The sequence below is a fragment of the Mesoplodon bidens genome (assembly GCF_964165515.1).
Source record: "Mesoplodon bidens genome assembly, chromosome: 4".
In the NCBI taxonomy this organism is placed as follows: Eukaryota; Metazoa; Chordata; class Mammalia; order Artiodactyla; family Ziphiidae; genus Mesoplodon; species Mesoplodon bidens.
This window is the reverse complement of record NC_138160.1, coordinates 62,448,156-62,465,123: the sequence shown is the minus strand read 5'-3', so window position 1 is coordinate 62,465,123 and position 16,968 is coordinate 62,448,156. Positions and strand designations below refer to the sequence as shown.

Below are 16,968 nucleotides of genomic sequence, written 5' to 3'. Positions count from 1 at the left end.
ATCAGTCTTCATCTTCAAGTTGAGTATCAGTGTTATTCATGTAGTTGTCACTGAGAATTTTTCTTTGCTGACATTTATGGGTTCAATGAGGAGTTCCCAAGATGCTGTTGCTGTCATGGGCCTGTCCCCAGGGTGTAAGCTGTGGCTGGGCCCTTGACGAACACAGAGCCCTGGGTGCCCATCTGGTGGACTAACTATACATAATCACACACATACACGCTAACTGACCGGACTGATTTAAATGAGATTACTTTGGAACTAGAGAATTTTGACCTGACATAAGAAGACAGGTTTTTACATCATTACATATCTGTAGCTAAGATATATGAAGTTATGAGAGAAAAAGGAAAAACGCCTGACCAGCAGGTGCTCGTCACCATCCCATGAGAACAACTGCTTCCTTTCCCTCGCAGTTCTGGGGCTGAATGCCTGTAACACTATGCTTAGCCGTTTGGCTAAGGCTAGGTGTCTGTATCTGAGGGAGGTGCTAGATCATCTTTTACATACCCGGTTGAAGCCTGCGTGCAGAAGAGGGAGGACGGAGGCCTCTTCATAGTTGCCGGATCTGTAGCAAAGCAGAAAATGTGGTCACTCGGCAGATACAAACCGGGATTCCTCACACTGAACCTCGGAGAGAGCAAGGCAAGCAGGGAGACGGCTCTGAGAGTGCCTTCCTGCCCAGCACATGCCCGCAGGGTGCACCTGCCTTGTAAGAACCCAGACTCCCACGTCCGCCTTCAGGTGCAGAAAGAACACAAACAGTAGAAGGAACTCCAGCAGGGTGCGTGAAAGGTGCACACGACAGGTCCTCTCCAACTCTCGGCTCCTTGGGAGTTGGAGCAAATGTACCGGAGCTGTCCCATAAAGGGACAAGGTAGGTGCAAACTCATCCCAGAGACCACTGTCCTCTTTGAGATCCCCAAACCTTCTGGAAGCACGACTCCCACCCCAAGACTTAGGTGGGTCCAGCTCTCAGGAAGACAACTGGCATTAGAGGCTGCAGCACCCCAGAGCCAATGGGAAAGAAGTGCCGTCAGGAAAGCCGAGTTAGACGGGAAGAAGACAGGAGCTGATTACTGGCACTCATCTCAGCGGAGGTTCCCTACACTAAGCCTGCAGCTGGGTCTCAGAACTTCAGTTTGAATACAAGGGGGGGTGGGGGTCAGCTGGTCATGAAGTCATGCTGTAGCTCTGCTGCCACCTTTATGAGAAACGGTGTCCCCAAGGCAGCGGGCAAGTAGCATGGTGTACATACCTTAGAAAACAGGGAAGAAAAATGGGACAATGGGGACTGGGTGGAGAAGCAGAAAGAGAACAGGAAGAGAAATCCCAGTGCCTGTTTGTGGCATTACCTGTGGCATTTTCCCAACAGGGAAAAGCTCTCCTCCCTACCCCCTTTCCTCCTTAGGAACTCAAGGTTCTACCCTCTCTGAACAATAATCAGGAGGGGCACAAAAAGGGCTCCAAAGGTATTAATAATGTTCTATTTCATAAGCTGGGTGGCACAAGCAGCATTAATTTTATTATCAACTTCCTCTATAAATGAAATATTTAAGAAATAGGGAGAAAAAAGTGAAAAATAATAACGAGACACAGCAAGCCATTACTTGTCAAGGACAAGTACACATTGAATAAGAAAACAATGAATGCTTTGTCTTGGGCCCACGGAATCAGCCAGGCTTGGGGAAATGCTGTGTGGCTTGGTACCCTTCTGGTACCCATGTCAAGACTCTAAGACCCTGTTAAGAGTTCACATCCCCAGAAGATAAAATATAAGCAAGAGGGCTGAAGAAGGCTAGTCTCACATCTCGGTTCCCCTCACTCTTTCTTGCTGAGATCCCATCCCCCACCAAGACGGCAAGGTGGTAAGAAATCAATGGGACAGTTTCTTCACTTTCCTGGGCCAAGAGCCTGTGGTAGGTGTCCAAGTGAAGAGACACAGCTCCTATCAAGAGACTCAAGGAGTAGCAGGTGAGGAGAAGTCTTTGGTTAGGGCAAGACTTGGAAGCCAGGATTTCCCACTGTTCCAATATGGCTTTGGAATGGATATTTCAAATCTCCCCTGGGCGGGGCCTGCCTGAGGGAGGCTGAAACTCTGAGTTGCTGGCCTGTCAGCTCCTTCAGGGCAGAATCTGTGCCAATCACCACAGTGGGGCCATCCTGCTGTCCTGCTTCTAGCCACAGAACAGTGCCAACATAAACAGCACAATCCCTTTCTTGCGGTGGCTTTAGTACCTGCTCTCATGCTATAATTTGTTTCTTCTTAAGTGAAAAAAATAAGCATTCTCCTATCTCTTTTCTTCAAAGAAAAAAGATAAGCTGGAACAATGTTCTCTCCAGACCTCCTCCTCCCCAGATTCTCTACTCACTTCCAGCATATAATAAGTAACCATTTTTTTCTTAAAGTGTGTGAGTATGTGCTGACAGAAATTAGATAGGATAAAGAGAAAAATCTAATTATTTCTAGAAACTTGCAAAACAAAGAAAATCCCAAGTAAGATCTAAGGTTGCTGCTGTGAGGCCAAAGACCTCCCCCTTCTTTGCCAGCTCAAAGGCTGAATTACAACAGACCAATGTTTCAGGAGGAAGAGTAGTACTCCCCGCTGGGAACGGGAGGTGAGCTTACGCTTGTGAAACCACCGCAAGAATCACCGTGTGCTCCGAGGGGTTTGTGGCCCGGATCGACCTGCAAGGAGAAAGCTCCAAGTCAAACCAGTGATAAGGCCTTGTTCCGTTAACAGGATACAGGACTTCTTCACAGTGAAAATGGCACAAAATCAAATGTCCCTCTAAAGAAAAAGTCTGAAAACACATGGAAAACAACAAAAAAAGATGCCCTTGTGGATTAGGACAATCTCTTTCTTTTACTAAAAAAAAATAAAAATAAATTTTTTTTTTAACTCCCAGGCTATTCTCCAGTAGGTCAGACCTGCCAATTTTCCACTTCAAAAACTGGCAAATTCCACTTAACTTCCATGTTTTCTGATTGAAATTCCACTCTGCAAGAAAATTGGCAGTCCTACAATTCTCTAGTTATCAATTTGTACTTGGGGAGCTAACTGGGATGGATCTTTTTTTCTTTTAAAATAGTAGATAGTTAAGAAAGTTGACCTTAGAAGGATTGCTGGCAGATGGATGTACACGTGCAGGTTAAGGTCTTTTAAAAATTTCACAAAGAGCCATCTCAATTTTTCAGTTGTACTGTTATTTGTGCTCAAATACTTTAAACAACTGAGTCATCAACTAGGGCTGAGAAATGGTCAATACAGTTAACTGTCACTATAATGATATTTGTTGTACCATGACCGCCTGTCTATAATTTGTTTATTCCCTAGGAACTTAACAGGGTTAAAATATGTAAGGATATAGAGTTTTGAGGTCCATGATGCCGGAAAATGTGCTATGCTGCAGCTCAGATTCTGGATTATTCTGGTCAGGGGTCATGAGTTGGATGAACTTTTAATAAAGGGCCACATGCCTGAGTTTTAGTACAAATAAGCATGCTTGTTTCCATCCATCTCCTTGGTCTGACCTCTCTTTATTTCGAGATCCTTCAGAAGGGGACCAACACCACTAAGAACAGAAGGCTGAGGAATTTGTGAAACAACCTGTATTTGTTTCTTTCTAGCTACTGGCATTTCTGCCCCTGTCCTTTTTTTTTTTTTTTTTTTTTTTGCGGTATGCGGGCCTCTCACTGTTGTGGCCTCTCCCGTTACGGAGCACAGGCTCCAGACGCGCAGGCTCAGCGGCCATGGCTCACGGGCCCAGCTGCTCCGCGGCATGTGGGATCTTCCCGGACCGGGGCACGAACCCACGTCCCCTGCATTGGCAGGCGGACTCTCAACCACTGCGCCACCGGGGAAGCCCCCCTCTCCATTTTAAGGTGTATGCATTACTGCTCCCCCAGGGACAGCCAGCTCATACTGCTTCATCCTCTTTGACTAAATTTCCTCACCTTTTTCTAAAAATGTACCTTCCCCATGTCCTATTCCTGAGACCTCACTCTATGTGAGTAGAAGGCTCAAGAAAAGACCACCTGCTGTCTTCCTGGGAAATGAAGGTTCCCCTTGTGGATAAATGGTATTTGAACGAGCTCCTTTGGAGAGACGCCTGAACTCACTATGGGCAGCAGGGGTAATGCCAGCCCAGACTACTTCCCAGTCAGCCACCCTACCCCCTACCACATCCTGGTAACATGAAGCTACACTTGTCTCCTACTTAGGAGCCTACTGAAATCTCAGCAGAAATACCAGGTGCACCTAATGAAAAAAAACGTACAGCGTTTCAGAGGTGCACTCTCATCTCTAGGGAGATGCTAAACACCTCTCACCTTCCTTCAGCCTCTTCCAGCCCCAGGAGGTGTCATGGGTACACTGCTGGGCTGCATTCTAAGGAGTGGGGCTTAGGCAAGAGAAAACACATTATGAACATAACTGGGCTGGAGCTCATGCTTGCTTAGCTTCTTTTGAGATCGGCTTCTATGTTTTAGGTCACTTCCTGCTGCTGACCTCTTCTCTCTCATTCCTCCAAAGGAACTGGTGTGGCCAGAGAGACCTGGACCTCCTCCTGGTTGAGAGGACTAAGGGGGAGCTGGGCACAGGTGAGGCCAGGGTCCAAGGAAGCATGCTAAGCTAAGGCCCAGCCCAGCTCAAAAGCCAGAGATCTTGGGCCATAGATGACAATGAAGAAGGCACATCTGCTGGGAATGCGTCCCCACTCATCTTAGGGAAGATGTGCTGGCAGTCCAGCATTCAGGAATCTCGCCAGCCTCAGCGTGACTGGTAACGGTCAGTAAACGCACCAGCAGATACATAACCTGGCTTCTGAACTGCACTGATGCCCCACTGTTTTTCTGTGCAGCTAAGACAAACGTTCACTCATCAGGAAACAAAACTACATTTCTTTATATTCAAGGAAGATTACGAAGCTTACCTGCTAACTGGGGCCTTTGCCTGAATTAAAAGAATTCTTCCTATTCACTTCTTCTTTTTACATCTGAAGCCTGTCTTAAAGCATTCTATATATGCACAAAGGATTGTGCTATTTCTACTACAAAATCATGTAAGAAGAGTTAGGTGGAGACCAAGAAAAAGCAGACCTGCTTAATTATAAGAGACCCAATTCTAGCCTGAAAATCATTTTATACACACACATGCACACATACACATGCACATATATATATATACATATACACGTATATATTTCTTAACACTAAAAATACCCAAATATTTTGTGACACATTTTAGTATTATATACTTAAATAGGCAAATGTTTCTATGCAGGAAGATAGGATTATTTGGGACCAGTAAGACATTTTTAAAAAGGTTCCTTAAGAAAGTTTCTTCTTTGGAAAACTGAAAATGGTCCAAGAATAGCAAGGTGATGCCGTGACAAGAAACTTCTCTTAATGCACTAATTCCTTGTCAGGGTACCAAAGGGTTTAAGGAACCATTCCCCTACCTTTCATTTCACTTGCTAATATTCAAGACAATTCCAGCTCCATATGTATTTGGAGTCTGTCCTGGTCTAGCATTTAATTAGTGACCTCTTCCCATCCAGCTTCAAAGCATTCCACTTGTGCTAAATGGATCAGTTCATCCAGAGCTAACTCTGATGACTGCATTTGTTTATGAACAGGCAAGCATTTCCTCCCCAGAGCACAAGCATTTCTGTAAACAAGCAGGGGGTTTGGATCCCTGGAAGGTTTTCTGCTGCTGCAAAGTAGCTGCCTTCCCTCCACGACTGCTGTAGAATCCACCCATCTGTATCAGGCAGAGAAAAATGGTCTATTTCACACATTTCTGATGTTCATTTTGGGACAGAATAATTAAGATTAAAATATCTGGTTTAAATCCAAACTCTATCTGCGTAACAAGAACTGTGCGAATTTCAATTTTTCTTTTTGGTGAAACATGAGCAATACTCAAGGGGAAAAAACACCCTGAAGTTTTCAGTGGAGACTAGCTCACACCTCTAAATTCATCGGAACTCAAATGTGGAGAAATAGAAAAGGCCATAGGAGGAGCTATAGCCTTCACCACAGAAATCTGTATATACTACTTAGACACATCAACACATATTCTAGAAATATTTGGGCTAGAACTAAAGACATCTTTAAATGAATTTCATTTTAAGCTGTTAAGTGGACATTTACTAACATATTAACATATCTAAGGTACCTGCACACTGCTTCTGCATCAAAGTTTCGAGTTTGTCTGTGGTCAATCACAATAATCTCATGATGTTTATCTAGAAAGCATTCCAGGGCTGACTCCGGAGTCCGAGCAATATTACATCTGTAACCGGCTCTGTCACAGGCCCACCAGAATCCATCACTCTGACTGTCTTCCTTTGCAAAGATCAGCAAAACCTGGAACACAAAGAAAAGAGAATCTTGACAGTAATCATCATCCTTAGAGAGTATTAAAAGCGGGCCTACAAGATACTGGTTTAAAATGTAGCCTCTGAAGAGAAGCTACCTGGGTTCAAATCCCAGCTGGTCCACTGATTCTAGGGTGTCTTTGAACAAGGTAGTTCATCTCTTCAGCCTACAGCTTCTCCAATGTCAGATGTGCTAAGAACAGTACCATGTAAGCTAACTATGAGGCCTGAGTGAGCACAGAATACATGGTCCATCATTCTGCTGGTGGTTGTTACCCATTTGTAATTTCCTAACTGGCTTCATTTTTAAATAGACTGAGCATTGAAATGAAAACAGGCTAATCAACACAAGTTAGACTATGATTCACATACACACATATTTGGGGCCAGGGCAGCTGGTGTTCGTCTCAAGGTACCTGGCCACCTCTCTAAACTTAGCACTTAAATCCTCATCCAGACACAGAAGGGATGGGAACTCAAAACCATCTCAAAAACGAATTCCAACACCTAGCGCTTGCCAAATCTAGAAAGAACAATCATGAAATGTGAAGCTATTGGAGCCAAGGTGAGGAAACGTGCCTCTTTTTTCTTCATTGAAAAGTGAAGCCCCGCTCCCTGGAAAGAAGGTAGCCATACTTCCCACCACGTTGCCCTCTTCATTCCCTGGGCTCTGGGACCCAGATTCCCTCGTGGCCAGAAAGCCAGAGATGGCGATACCACCACCTGAACTTGTTCACTTATTTGTTTATGGTCTATCTTCCCCACTAGAATTGAGCTCCAGGACAGCAAGGACCTGCCTGTCTTGTTCCTGCTGTGACCCCCTGCTGGTCAGCACTTACTATCTGAGTGAAAGGATAACTACGTGCTGGGTTTCTGCAAAATGTAAGACGGTTTTTACTGTCAATTGGAATAAAACTACGTCGCAGCAATAGGTCTAATAAGAAATACATATAATAATCTCAAGATCTTGATAAGGCATTTAATATTCTTCACCAACCACTTCTGGTTTAAACAATTAGGAACAGAAGGGAAGTTTCTGGTCCTTTAAGCCCATAGCCAATACCATTCTTCATGATGAAATTCTGAATGTGTTTCATTTAAAGTCAGAAACAAGACAAATTGTCCAATAGTTACCACTACATTTTTAAAATGCTTCACTAATTGACAATACATAGAAAAATAGAAACAACAGTATAATTACCCTCATGTACCCATCACCCGGCTTCAGCAATAACCAACTCCTGGCCAATCTAGCTTCAATTCTATCCCTAGCCACTTTCCAACTCTTGTATCATCTTGCAGCAAATCCCACATATTTCATCCATATGCATCTATTAAAGATAAAGACTCTTTTCTAAAAAAAAAAAAAAAAAAAGAAACCACAACACAATTTCATACCTAAACCTCTCCAATAATTCCTTACTGTTAAACATCTGAATGTATTATAAATGTCATTTGTTCTACACTGTTTGAATCATTTCCTGTTTTCTCAAATGCCATGTTTCCAGAAGAGAAATAATATTTTTCAGTATGATTTTGACATTTACTTCTTAGCACATGGCTTGAAGTCACATGCCAGTAACATATGAGGCAGCCACGCTTATTAACGGCTCACTCTGGGCAAGGGTCTGTCACTCCTCAGGTCAGTCTATCCCCCAAAACCTCAGCTACAGAGCTACTTCTAGGAAGAAACAGGGGGTGGCTCTTCCAAGAGGAGTAAGGGGCTCAGCCTTGTGGATCTTGATAGTGAAAAGAAAGCCTTCAAACAGAACTGTTAACAATGGAGCTACAATGACAAAAATCAGGTAGAATAAACTGGCTTGTACAAAAAGTCACTAGCCCTTTACTTGATGTAGCTGTGGTATTAGCATGAGAAACTCAATAAGCAAAGCCTAGAAGTCAGAAAAGGTGACAGAACTTCTTGTCTCATCTGTCTGGCTGAACTATGATTGCTAAGCAAGAATCTCAACACTTTATATATTTCCTTTATACCATTTATGCCTCAATATTTGACGAATGCAATAAGAACCTAACTATATTCCCATATTGGACATTGCTACAGTTATTAATCTCATATGTCTTAGATGTCCTTAAAAGACGGGAGTGCTCCACTTTTGGAAAAATAATGTCATTATTCAAGTATTTCCTGAGCACCTGCTATGTGCCAGCACCTACTATGTGCCTACTATGTGCACCTACTATGTACCTACTATGTTTTTAATTGCTTGGAGTATGCTGATGAACAAAATAAAGACCTCTTGCATTGTGGGGGTAAAGAAACAAACAACAGGCATGATAAATAAGCAAATGATATGGAATGTTAAAAGTGGTAAGTGCTAGGTAAAGACAGTAGGGTTGAATAAGAAGGATCCAGAGTGGGTGCTGGGACCAGTATTAAGTAAGGCGGTTAGGGTAAGCCTCACCGAGAAAGTGACATGTGAGCAAATGCCTGAAGGAAATGAAAAAGTCAAGTTGATAACTGAAGAAAAAGCATTCCACAAAAAGAGGGAACAGATCCACTGGTTCCTATAGTGGGACTCATGCCTGATGTGTTCAAGGAACTCAAGGAAGCCAGTGTGACAGAGAGGAGTGTGAGCTGGTGGGAGAGGAAGTGGAGGTCACAGCAGAGGGCTCGATCTTGGTAATGCCTGGTTTAGGAACTTACACCGGATTTCACTTGGAAACTTAAAAATCAATTCAAAGTGGGGAGTTGTATTAACTATGCCTCATTAATTTTGATATTTCTGATGCTTTGACGTCTGGAGCCTTGCTGACACTGGAGAGATGCCCCAGAGGGATAGCCAATTCTCCAACCCCTAGAGAAAGCAAACGACTTGCCTAGGAACGCACTTTTCATGTGCAAACCAATCCAGTCCTTACTCCTACCACCTCTATCACTCGCTAACCCTCTGGACCACTATCTACCTGCCCTAATCACTCCAGCACCAGGCACCAGACAACCAGGAACAGCCCTTCTGCCCAACTCTCTTCTGGAATGATTCAAACTAGCTAAACCTGTCTACCCTGCTTTCCCTGCCTCACCGCTTCCCACAGAAACCACAATCAAGGCTCTGGCCCACATTGTCCCCTTTAGGCTCCCTGCCTCCAATCAACCTTAGCGCTTCCCTCTGTGGTCCTGCACGGACCGCCCCTCCTCTCGGAAACTGTAACAAACTATCTTTCAATGACAGTCTCTCCTAATCTGTTGGCCTCCCCCTACCTGAATAAAAATTAAAATCTACATATTGAAACAGAGTATTTATATTACAAGAATACTCACTAGAAAATCTCTCTAGGTAGTATTCAAAATTTTTTCCATTTATAAAAAAATAATTCAGAAAGACTACTTTTCAATAATCCAACTCCTAAGCAAAGTGAAAATCTATGGGAATTAAAAAACTATATATATATATATATATATATTTAGAGTAAAGTACTATAGTAATCACTTTTTTTTTTTTTTTTTTTTTTTTGCATTACGCAGGCCTCTCACTGTTGTGGCCTCTCCCGTTGCGGAGCACAGGCTGCGGACTCGCAGGCTCAGCGGCCATGGCTCACGGGCCCAGCCGCTCCGCGGCATATGGGATCTTCCCGGACCGGGGCACGAACCCGTGTTCCCTGCATCGGCAGGCAGACTCTCAACCACTGCGCCACCAGGGAAGCCCAGTAATCACTTTTTTTAAGGTCTGCCTATCTCTGGAAAATTCTATCTTCTCTAGGAAAGCAGCACACCCAAGTAACCAAAGCTGTACTCTCTGTCCCCATCTCCTAGGCCACAGCTGGACTAATAATGTTGTTTCCGGGAATTTGAAATGTGAACAGAGAGACACAAAGGCTGGGAATTAGGACCCATGGCTCATTAATAGTAGAGATAGTGAAGGAAGAACCTTAAATCCCTTCTGTCAAAATACTCAGAGATGGCTCACTGTCACCCTTTCTAAGCCATGGCTTTTCAACTCTTCCTTGGAGTCTGAAAAAAAAACCACACTATTTCTTACTCATTTACTATTTTGTGTAAGACAGCTGTTACTTAAAACCGAAGAACTGGGCTTCCCTGGTGGCGCAGTGGTTGAGAGTCCGCCTGCCGATGCAGGGGATGCGGGTTCGTGCCCCGGTCTGGGAAGATCCCACATGCCGCGGAGCGGCTAGGCCCGTGAGCCATGGCCGCTGAGCCTGCGCGTCCGGAGCCTGTGCTCCGCAATGGGAGAGGCCACAACAGTGAGAGGCCCGCATACCGCAAAAAACAAAAACAAAAACAAACAAAAAAAAAAAACCGAAGAACACAACCCCTCAAAAACCTTTTGTGATATAGTCCCTCTTCAGATTTATCATTCCATGTATCAATATTTAGTTTCTTTGTCAAACATGTCAGTTTGTAAATGTTTATTGACCATTCACTGAGGCAAATCCCATAAAATGATTTTGTAAAATATATTTTAAAAATAATTAATAAAAGCATATAGCTGAACTTTTAATTTATAAAGAGTAAAAACTGACTCTTACTTGCTCTAAAGAGTATGTGGAACATTCCTTCAAAGAATACTTTTGATGACCTATCATGCAAGATGTTAAGAACTGAGAGTAAGAAGCTGACAGAGACAACCATAGTCCAGTCTCTACCCCTGGGATGCAAGCAGGGGAGAGGTTCAGGTAAGCAGATAAGTACAAGAGATGCACTAATAAGCAGTGACCAAAGACAGAGCAAGGACATGGCATCCAGGGAAAGAATCTAGGCACAGGAGAACGGGAAGAAGGAAGTAGTTTTGTTATATCAACCTCACTGTACTGTTGTAAACACAGCGAAAGAGAAGATTAAAAGCAGATCTGGGGTGAAGCCTGGGGCAATGAGGAAACATCTTCTTCTGGAGCAGATCTTGGCCAGCTTGGGCTTTGTCCAGGATCAGAACACAAACACAGGCAGTGCTCACTTTGCATGGCAGTGTCAGACCATATAAATGACCACACAAAGCAACCTTAATGAAGGATGGTAAAAACGATGGTTCCATAACATTTAGAAATTTTGTCAAAACACAAAATACTTTTATTGTTGGTTATAAATGTATAGCAAAATGAAAAATGGAAAATTAATATCTATTCAGTGCACTTACTTTAAAACATTAGAAACTGTGAATTAAAAAATTTTTTAAGCTTATTGAGTAGTTTGAACAGTGCTTGCCTTCTTCCAGTTGTATAAATTATGAGACAGAATGAGCCTCTTTTCTATGCCTTGGTGAATTATAAACTCTTAAGTTTGGATCAGCTTCCAATATTTTATCCTCTGTACTTTCAATGTCATGAAATGTCCCCAGAGTTCCTTTAATTACTGTGCAGTTTTTTGTTGGCATCACTTCATCTTTTTCATCACAACCACTTTCTTCATTTAGCTCAATAAACTTGCATTGACTAACTTCCTCTGGCTACCCTCTAGAACATCTCACAGGCAGCACTGTCAACATTGTCAGTCAGCTTTCTTCTCTAACTCCATTTACATTGCTGTTTCACTTCCAGCATTATCGCTTTCCATGCCTTTGCTACACTTTCGTCTTTGTGGGCTAGCTCCTTCTTTCAATGATATACTTATATATATTTTTTAATGCCGTGCGAGTTATCACGGAGAGATAAAGGGGTGACACAATTGCACACTCTGCTATCTGTGCTAGAACAGGCAGAGACTTCAAAAAAAGTGATGTGGTTCGTCACTGCTCAGGCTGCACATTTGTTATTTATGCAATGACTTGTGGACTGAAGAACTAGCAGCAAAGTTTGTACTTGATGCAATCATCACAATTAAAACACCAATGAGGGGCTTCCCTGGTGGCGCAGTGGTTGAGAGTCTGCCTGCCAATGCAGGGGACACGGGTTCATGCCTCCATCTGGGAAGATCCCACATGTCGCGGAGCGGCTGGGCCCGTGAGCCATGGCCACTAAGCCTGCACGTCCGGAGCCTGTGCTCCGCAACGGGAGAGGCCACAACAGTGAGAGGCCCGCATAGCCCCCCGAAAAAAAAAAGAAAAAAAAACACCAATGTGACTGCAGTCTTTGGGTCTGGTGTTATTTAGCCCTGGAACTGTGCAAAGCCAGGGCTACCTGTACAGCTTTTCAAACATAGCTATGAATACCTCAAACTACCATGCAGGGTCTCGTCTATTTCTACCTACACCTTCTTGGAACCACAAAGTTTATTTATTTATTTATTTGTTTTTTATTTTTGGCTGTGTTGGGTCTTTGTTGCTGTGTGCGGACTTTCTCTAGTTGCAGTGAGCAGGGGCTACTCTTTGTTGCAGTGCACGGGCTTCTCATTGTCATGGCTTCTCTTGTTGTGGAGCACAGGCCCTAGGTGCATGGGCTCCAGTAGTGGCTCGCAGGCTCTAGAGCCCAGGTGCAGTAGTTGTGGCACACGGGCTTAGTTGCTCCATGGCATGTAGGATCTTCCTGGACTAGGGCTTGAACCTGCATCCCCTGCATTGGCAGGTGGATTCTTAACCACTGCGCCACCAGGGAAGCCCAGAACCACAAAGTTTAATTCATCTTTCAACCCAAGCCAGGATAATGAAGTAAGGGATGCCCCAGAGCAGGACCCAGAGAATGAAGTGTAAGAGGCTGCAGGGGGTAGCACTCAGATTCCAGCAGACTTGGTAGGGGGGGGGGTCCTAGTGGCCATGACAAGGACAGGGACCATGACTCTCAGGAGTTCTCAGAGCAGGAAGGGACTCTGGGGGTGATCCATCAACCCCCAATCAACAGATGAGTTCAGCAACTTCCCCAAGCAGAGCAGCAGCAGAGATGGACCCACAATTCCCAGCTCCTCCTTCAGTAATCTTTCCTGATGTCCTCTTGTTGTGCTACAAGTATTGTAATCATTCCTTTGACATGTTTTATCAAGAAAGTACTGAAAACTATCTTTCTGAGGACAGCAATAAGCAGTCTTTGATAGCTAAGTGAGTATGAAACTGTATTCTCTGGTGAAGGCTAATTATGAGAAAGATGAAAAAAAAAACACTTGCTTTTCCTTAACTTGAAGACAATGTAAGTGTTCATTATTCTTAGTGTTTTTTCTAGAAAGGGTGTGTCTACATGTCTCCAAATGGATCATCAATGTCTACTATTAAACATCTAACTTTCAGAATACTTGGTTTGGCTTTAAGCAAAAGCCAGGTAACAAGTAGCTTCTAGAGTAGACCACATATATAAGTATATCTACATCATAGTAAACAGCTGGCCAATCTGATCATAGGTGGGGTCGATTCAGTTGGAAAAAATGGTTTGGGAGCTTTCCTCAAATGTCCCTAAGAAAGTAATGCTAATACGTTTTGTTTAATACATCTTTTTGGTGATCTGATGTTAACTAAACTCTGAAATGTGCACACACTGGAACTATTCAAAGTAAAGGCTTTGTCGAGCAGCTACAGTTTAATGAGAATTTAAGGGCCAGCCATGATACTGAAAGGACTTTAAACGTACTATCTCATTTAATAACCCTTCACAACTCTTTCAAGTTGGGCATCATCCCCACTTACAGACGTGGAGACTGAGATATGGGACGATTAAGAGACACGCCCACAGCCACACAACTAACAAGATTTGAACTGAGGTTGGCTGGACCCCTGAGCCTGGGCAATCATTAAGTAACGTACTCTATTTTATCCCCAAAACATTGGACCAAAACCCCTAGCAACTCTGTGGTTCCATGAAATTGGCTGGGCCAGGTAGAGGACCTGACTTGGTACCAGCAGTAAGGACAGACAAGAGGGGAGATGCTGACCACAGCAAGTTACTGAGTCTGAACACCTCCATCACTCTGTCATTTCATTTACTATGTGAAGAACAGCTTCCCACAAGGCCAAAGGGTCTCCAACATAAAGTCTCCAATATATAATGGTTCCAGAAAAAAATCCATGTCCACACAACATAGAAGTTTAAGTTTTAAAGGAAAGTGCTGTCTTGCTGGGAAAACGCTTAGGCCAGAGCAGTGAAGATCTGTTCCCAAGTCCAGTCGGAGAGCTCTGTGAGGGGCAGGGGCGACAGCACTCTAAGCAGAGACAATTCCTCACACGGGGAAGTAAATATGCTCCAGGCACTGACAAAGAAAAGACCTCTTGATTGTCGGATGGTATCATGCTGATAAAAATCTATTGCCTCATAATATTTCCTCTACTTTTTTTTTTTTTTTTTTTTGCTAAGACTGGAAAACATGCCCTGCTGTGAGTCACAGGCACTCACCCAGGAGAGCTGTCCTCTACAATACGACGAGGCACGTCCACCCGCTCCACTCCCAACAGCACTCCCACCAGGCCACATCACACCTCCTGGTCTCTACACGGGGGCAAATTTCCCCTGGTGACCTCAGAAGTGCACCCTCAAAAGCAACCACATCCTGGAATATGCTTGTCAAGTAAGTTCCTCCCAAGTCCTAAGCGTTCCGGCTGACGTAGTTAATGTTTTTGGCAAGGCAGTGAAGTTACAGAGTAGGTATTTTTCTCCAAGAAAAAGAAAATTATAGAAATTTGCTCCAAGAAAAAAAAATTTAAAAACTAAGGTTCTAGGCCATTTCGAAGACAGTTGCAGTGACAGTATCAGAAGCACAAGAACACTTGACTAGATATCTCTGCCTTTCAAGTTAGAATGTAATAGACAATAAAACCAACCAACCAGACTCCCTGGGTGGTCAGGAGTCACTGTTCGGCCCCCTTCCCCCGCAGCACCTGGTGCAGAGCCTTGAGCACATAGGTACTCCACAGACTCGAACTGGATGGATCAGTGAGTGAAATTACGTTTGAATGAGACCCAGGAGTAAAGACATCCTTGGTTCTACGTTGAGCTTATTATTTTTTTAAAGAAGAGTCTCTTAATTATTCTGTCCCTCATTCAGAGAGGGACTCTTGACCACTTGTATCTGCTGTCATGGGGGCCAAACTCATGTGACAGGAACCAGGCAGGGTACACGGTAGCACTGGAAACACTCCACCTCTTACGCTGGGTGGTGGGTTCACGGCATTAGTTTTACTATTATATTTCATAGCTTATGAGCAAAAATTTTAAATGTTCATTATGTTTTAACATACCAAATATAATGAGTCTAAAATTACAGACAATCATTTTTGTGATGAGGGAGTGAGTCCATTATGGGATATTTAAATACTGCAAAGGACTATATCGTATTTGAGAGGATAGAAATACAGTACACTTGAGACTTTGTTATAAAATTTGACTGCTAAACAAACATTAAAAATAAACTAAGGGTAACCACTAAAATAGAAGCCTAACCTATAGCTTCTAAAACAGAGAAAATAAAAGGTAATTCTGAAAACTACGTCAACTTAACAAACAGTAGAAATATGAGAAATAGAAAATACAAAATACAAAATAAGACTAATTGTATCAGTAATCACACTCAATGTAACAAGATTACACTCACTTATTAAAGTCAGATTATCAGAATAGGTTTTAGAAAAATAAAACTATATGCTCCTTATAAGAGGGATATTTAAAGTTATAAATAAAACCCAAAAATGAAAAGATAGAAAAAGATATACCAGGAAAATATTAACCAAAGAAAGCTGGTCCAGCCATATTACCAACAAATAAAATAGAAATTAAGGCAGAAGTTTAAAGAGGGACACTACGTAATAATAAAAGGAACAGTCACCAAGAACATACAACAATCTAGAACTTGGATGTACAATAACATGACAGACTCAAAACATCAGAAAATATTAAGAAATATTGAGGATATTGACATATCCATTACAATAGAAACTAACAGAACACAAAAAATTAAGATAGAGATGGTTTGAATAGCATCATTAATAAAGTTGAATTAATTTCACAGATAGAGAAACCTGTATTCCAGAAATAGAGATGCATCTTTTTTTAAGTTTTTGTGGAAAATTTCAAAACTGGCTACATTATTGGCTACCAAACAAGTTGCAACAAGTATCAAAGAATCAGGCATCAAGTAATTCAATGGAGCAAGGAATACACAGTCATTTCAGCAAATGGAGCTGCTCATTCAACATGGAAGGAAAAAGAACCTTGACCTCTTTATTCCACCATACATAAAAATGAACTTGAGATAGATTATAGATCTAAAATTAAAATTTAACAATAAAGTTTCTAGAAGAAAACGAGAAATAATCTTCAACCTGGGATTAAGGATTCATAGACCACAGAAAGTAATAACCATAAAAGGAGTGATAAATTAGACTATATCAAAACTAAAATTTTTGCTCAAAATCCAAATTTGTGAAAATGAAGAGCCACAGATTGGAAGAAAATATTTTCAGAATCTGATAAAGGACTTGGGACAAGAATATATACAGAATTCCCACAACTCAGTAGTTTTTTAAAAGTCAACCCAACTATAAATGGGCAGAAGACTTAACTAAACATTCACAGAAGATTTTAAAAATGGCCAATCAGCGAACAAAAAAGTGCTCACATTATTAGTCATGGAGAAATGCAAATTTAAGTTACCATAAGATAGAACTACTTACATACTAGATGAGCTAAAATTAAGAGACTGAAACAAACATTACCAAGGATTTGGAGTAATAAGAACTCACATTGTTTGTAGGAGTGTAAAATGGT

General features: G+C 42.4%; 1 protein-coding gene across 7 annotated transcripts in view; it reads right to left on the bottom strand.

Annotated features, from left to right (window-relative positions):
- Positions 1-16,968, bottom strand: part of PDE8B (phosphodiesterase 8B) — a gene marked incomplete at its 5' end in the record, with an annotated part of 379,999 nt that overhangs the window by 135,632 nt on the left and 227,399 nt on the right. For all 7 annotated transcript variants that reach the window (XM_081233022.1, XM_081233024.1, XM_081233025.1 and 4 more), the window contains 3 exons: positions 508-565; positions 2,627-2,686; positions 6,180-6,370. In XM_081233022.1, coding sequence (XP_081089148.1) covers positions 508-565; positions 2,627-2,686; positions 6,180-6,370 — 309 coding nt within the window. The remainder of the gene's footprint in view (positions 1-507; positions 566-2,626; positions 2,687-6,179; positions 6,371-16,968) is intronic.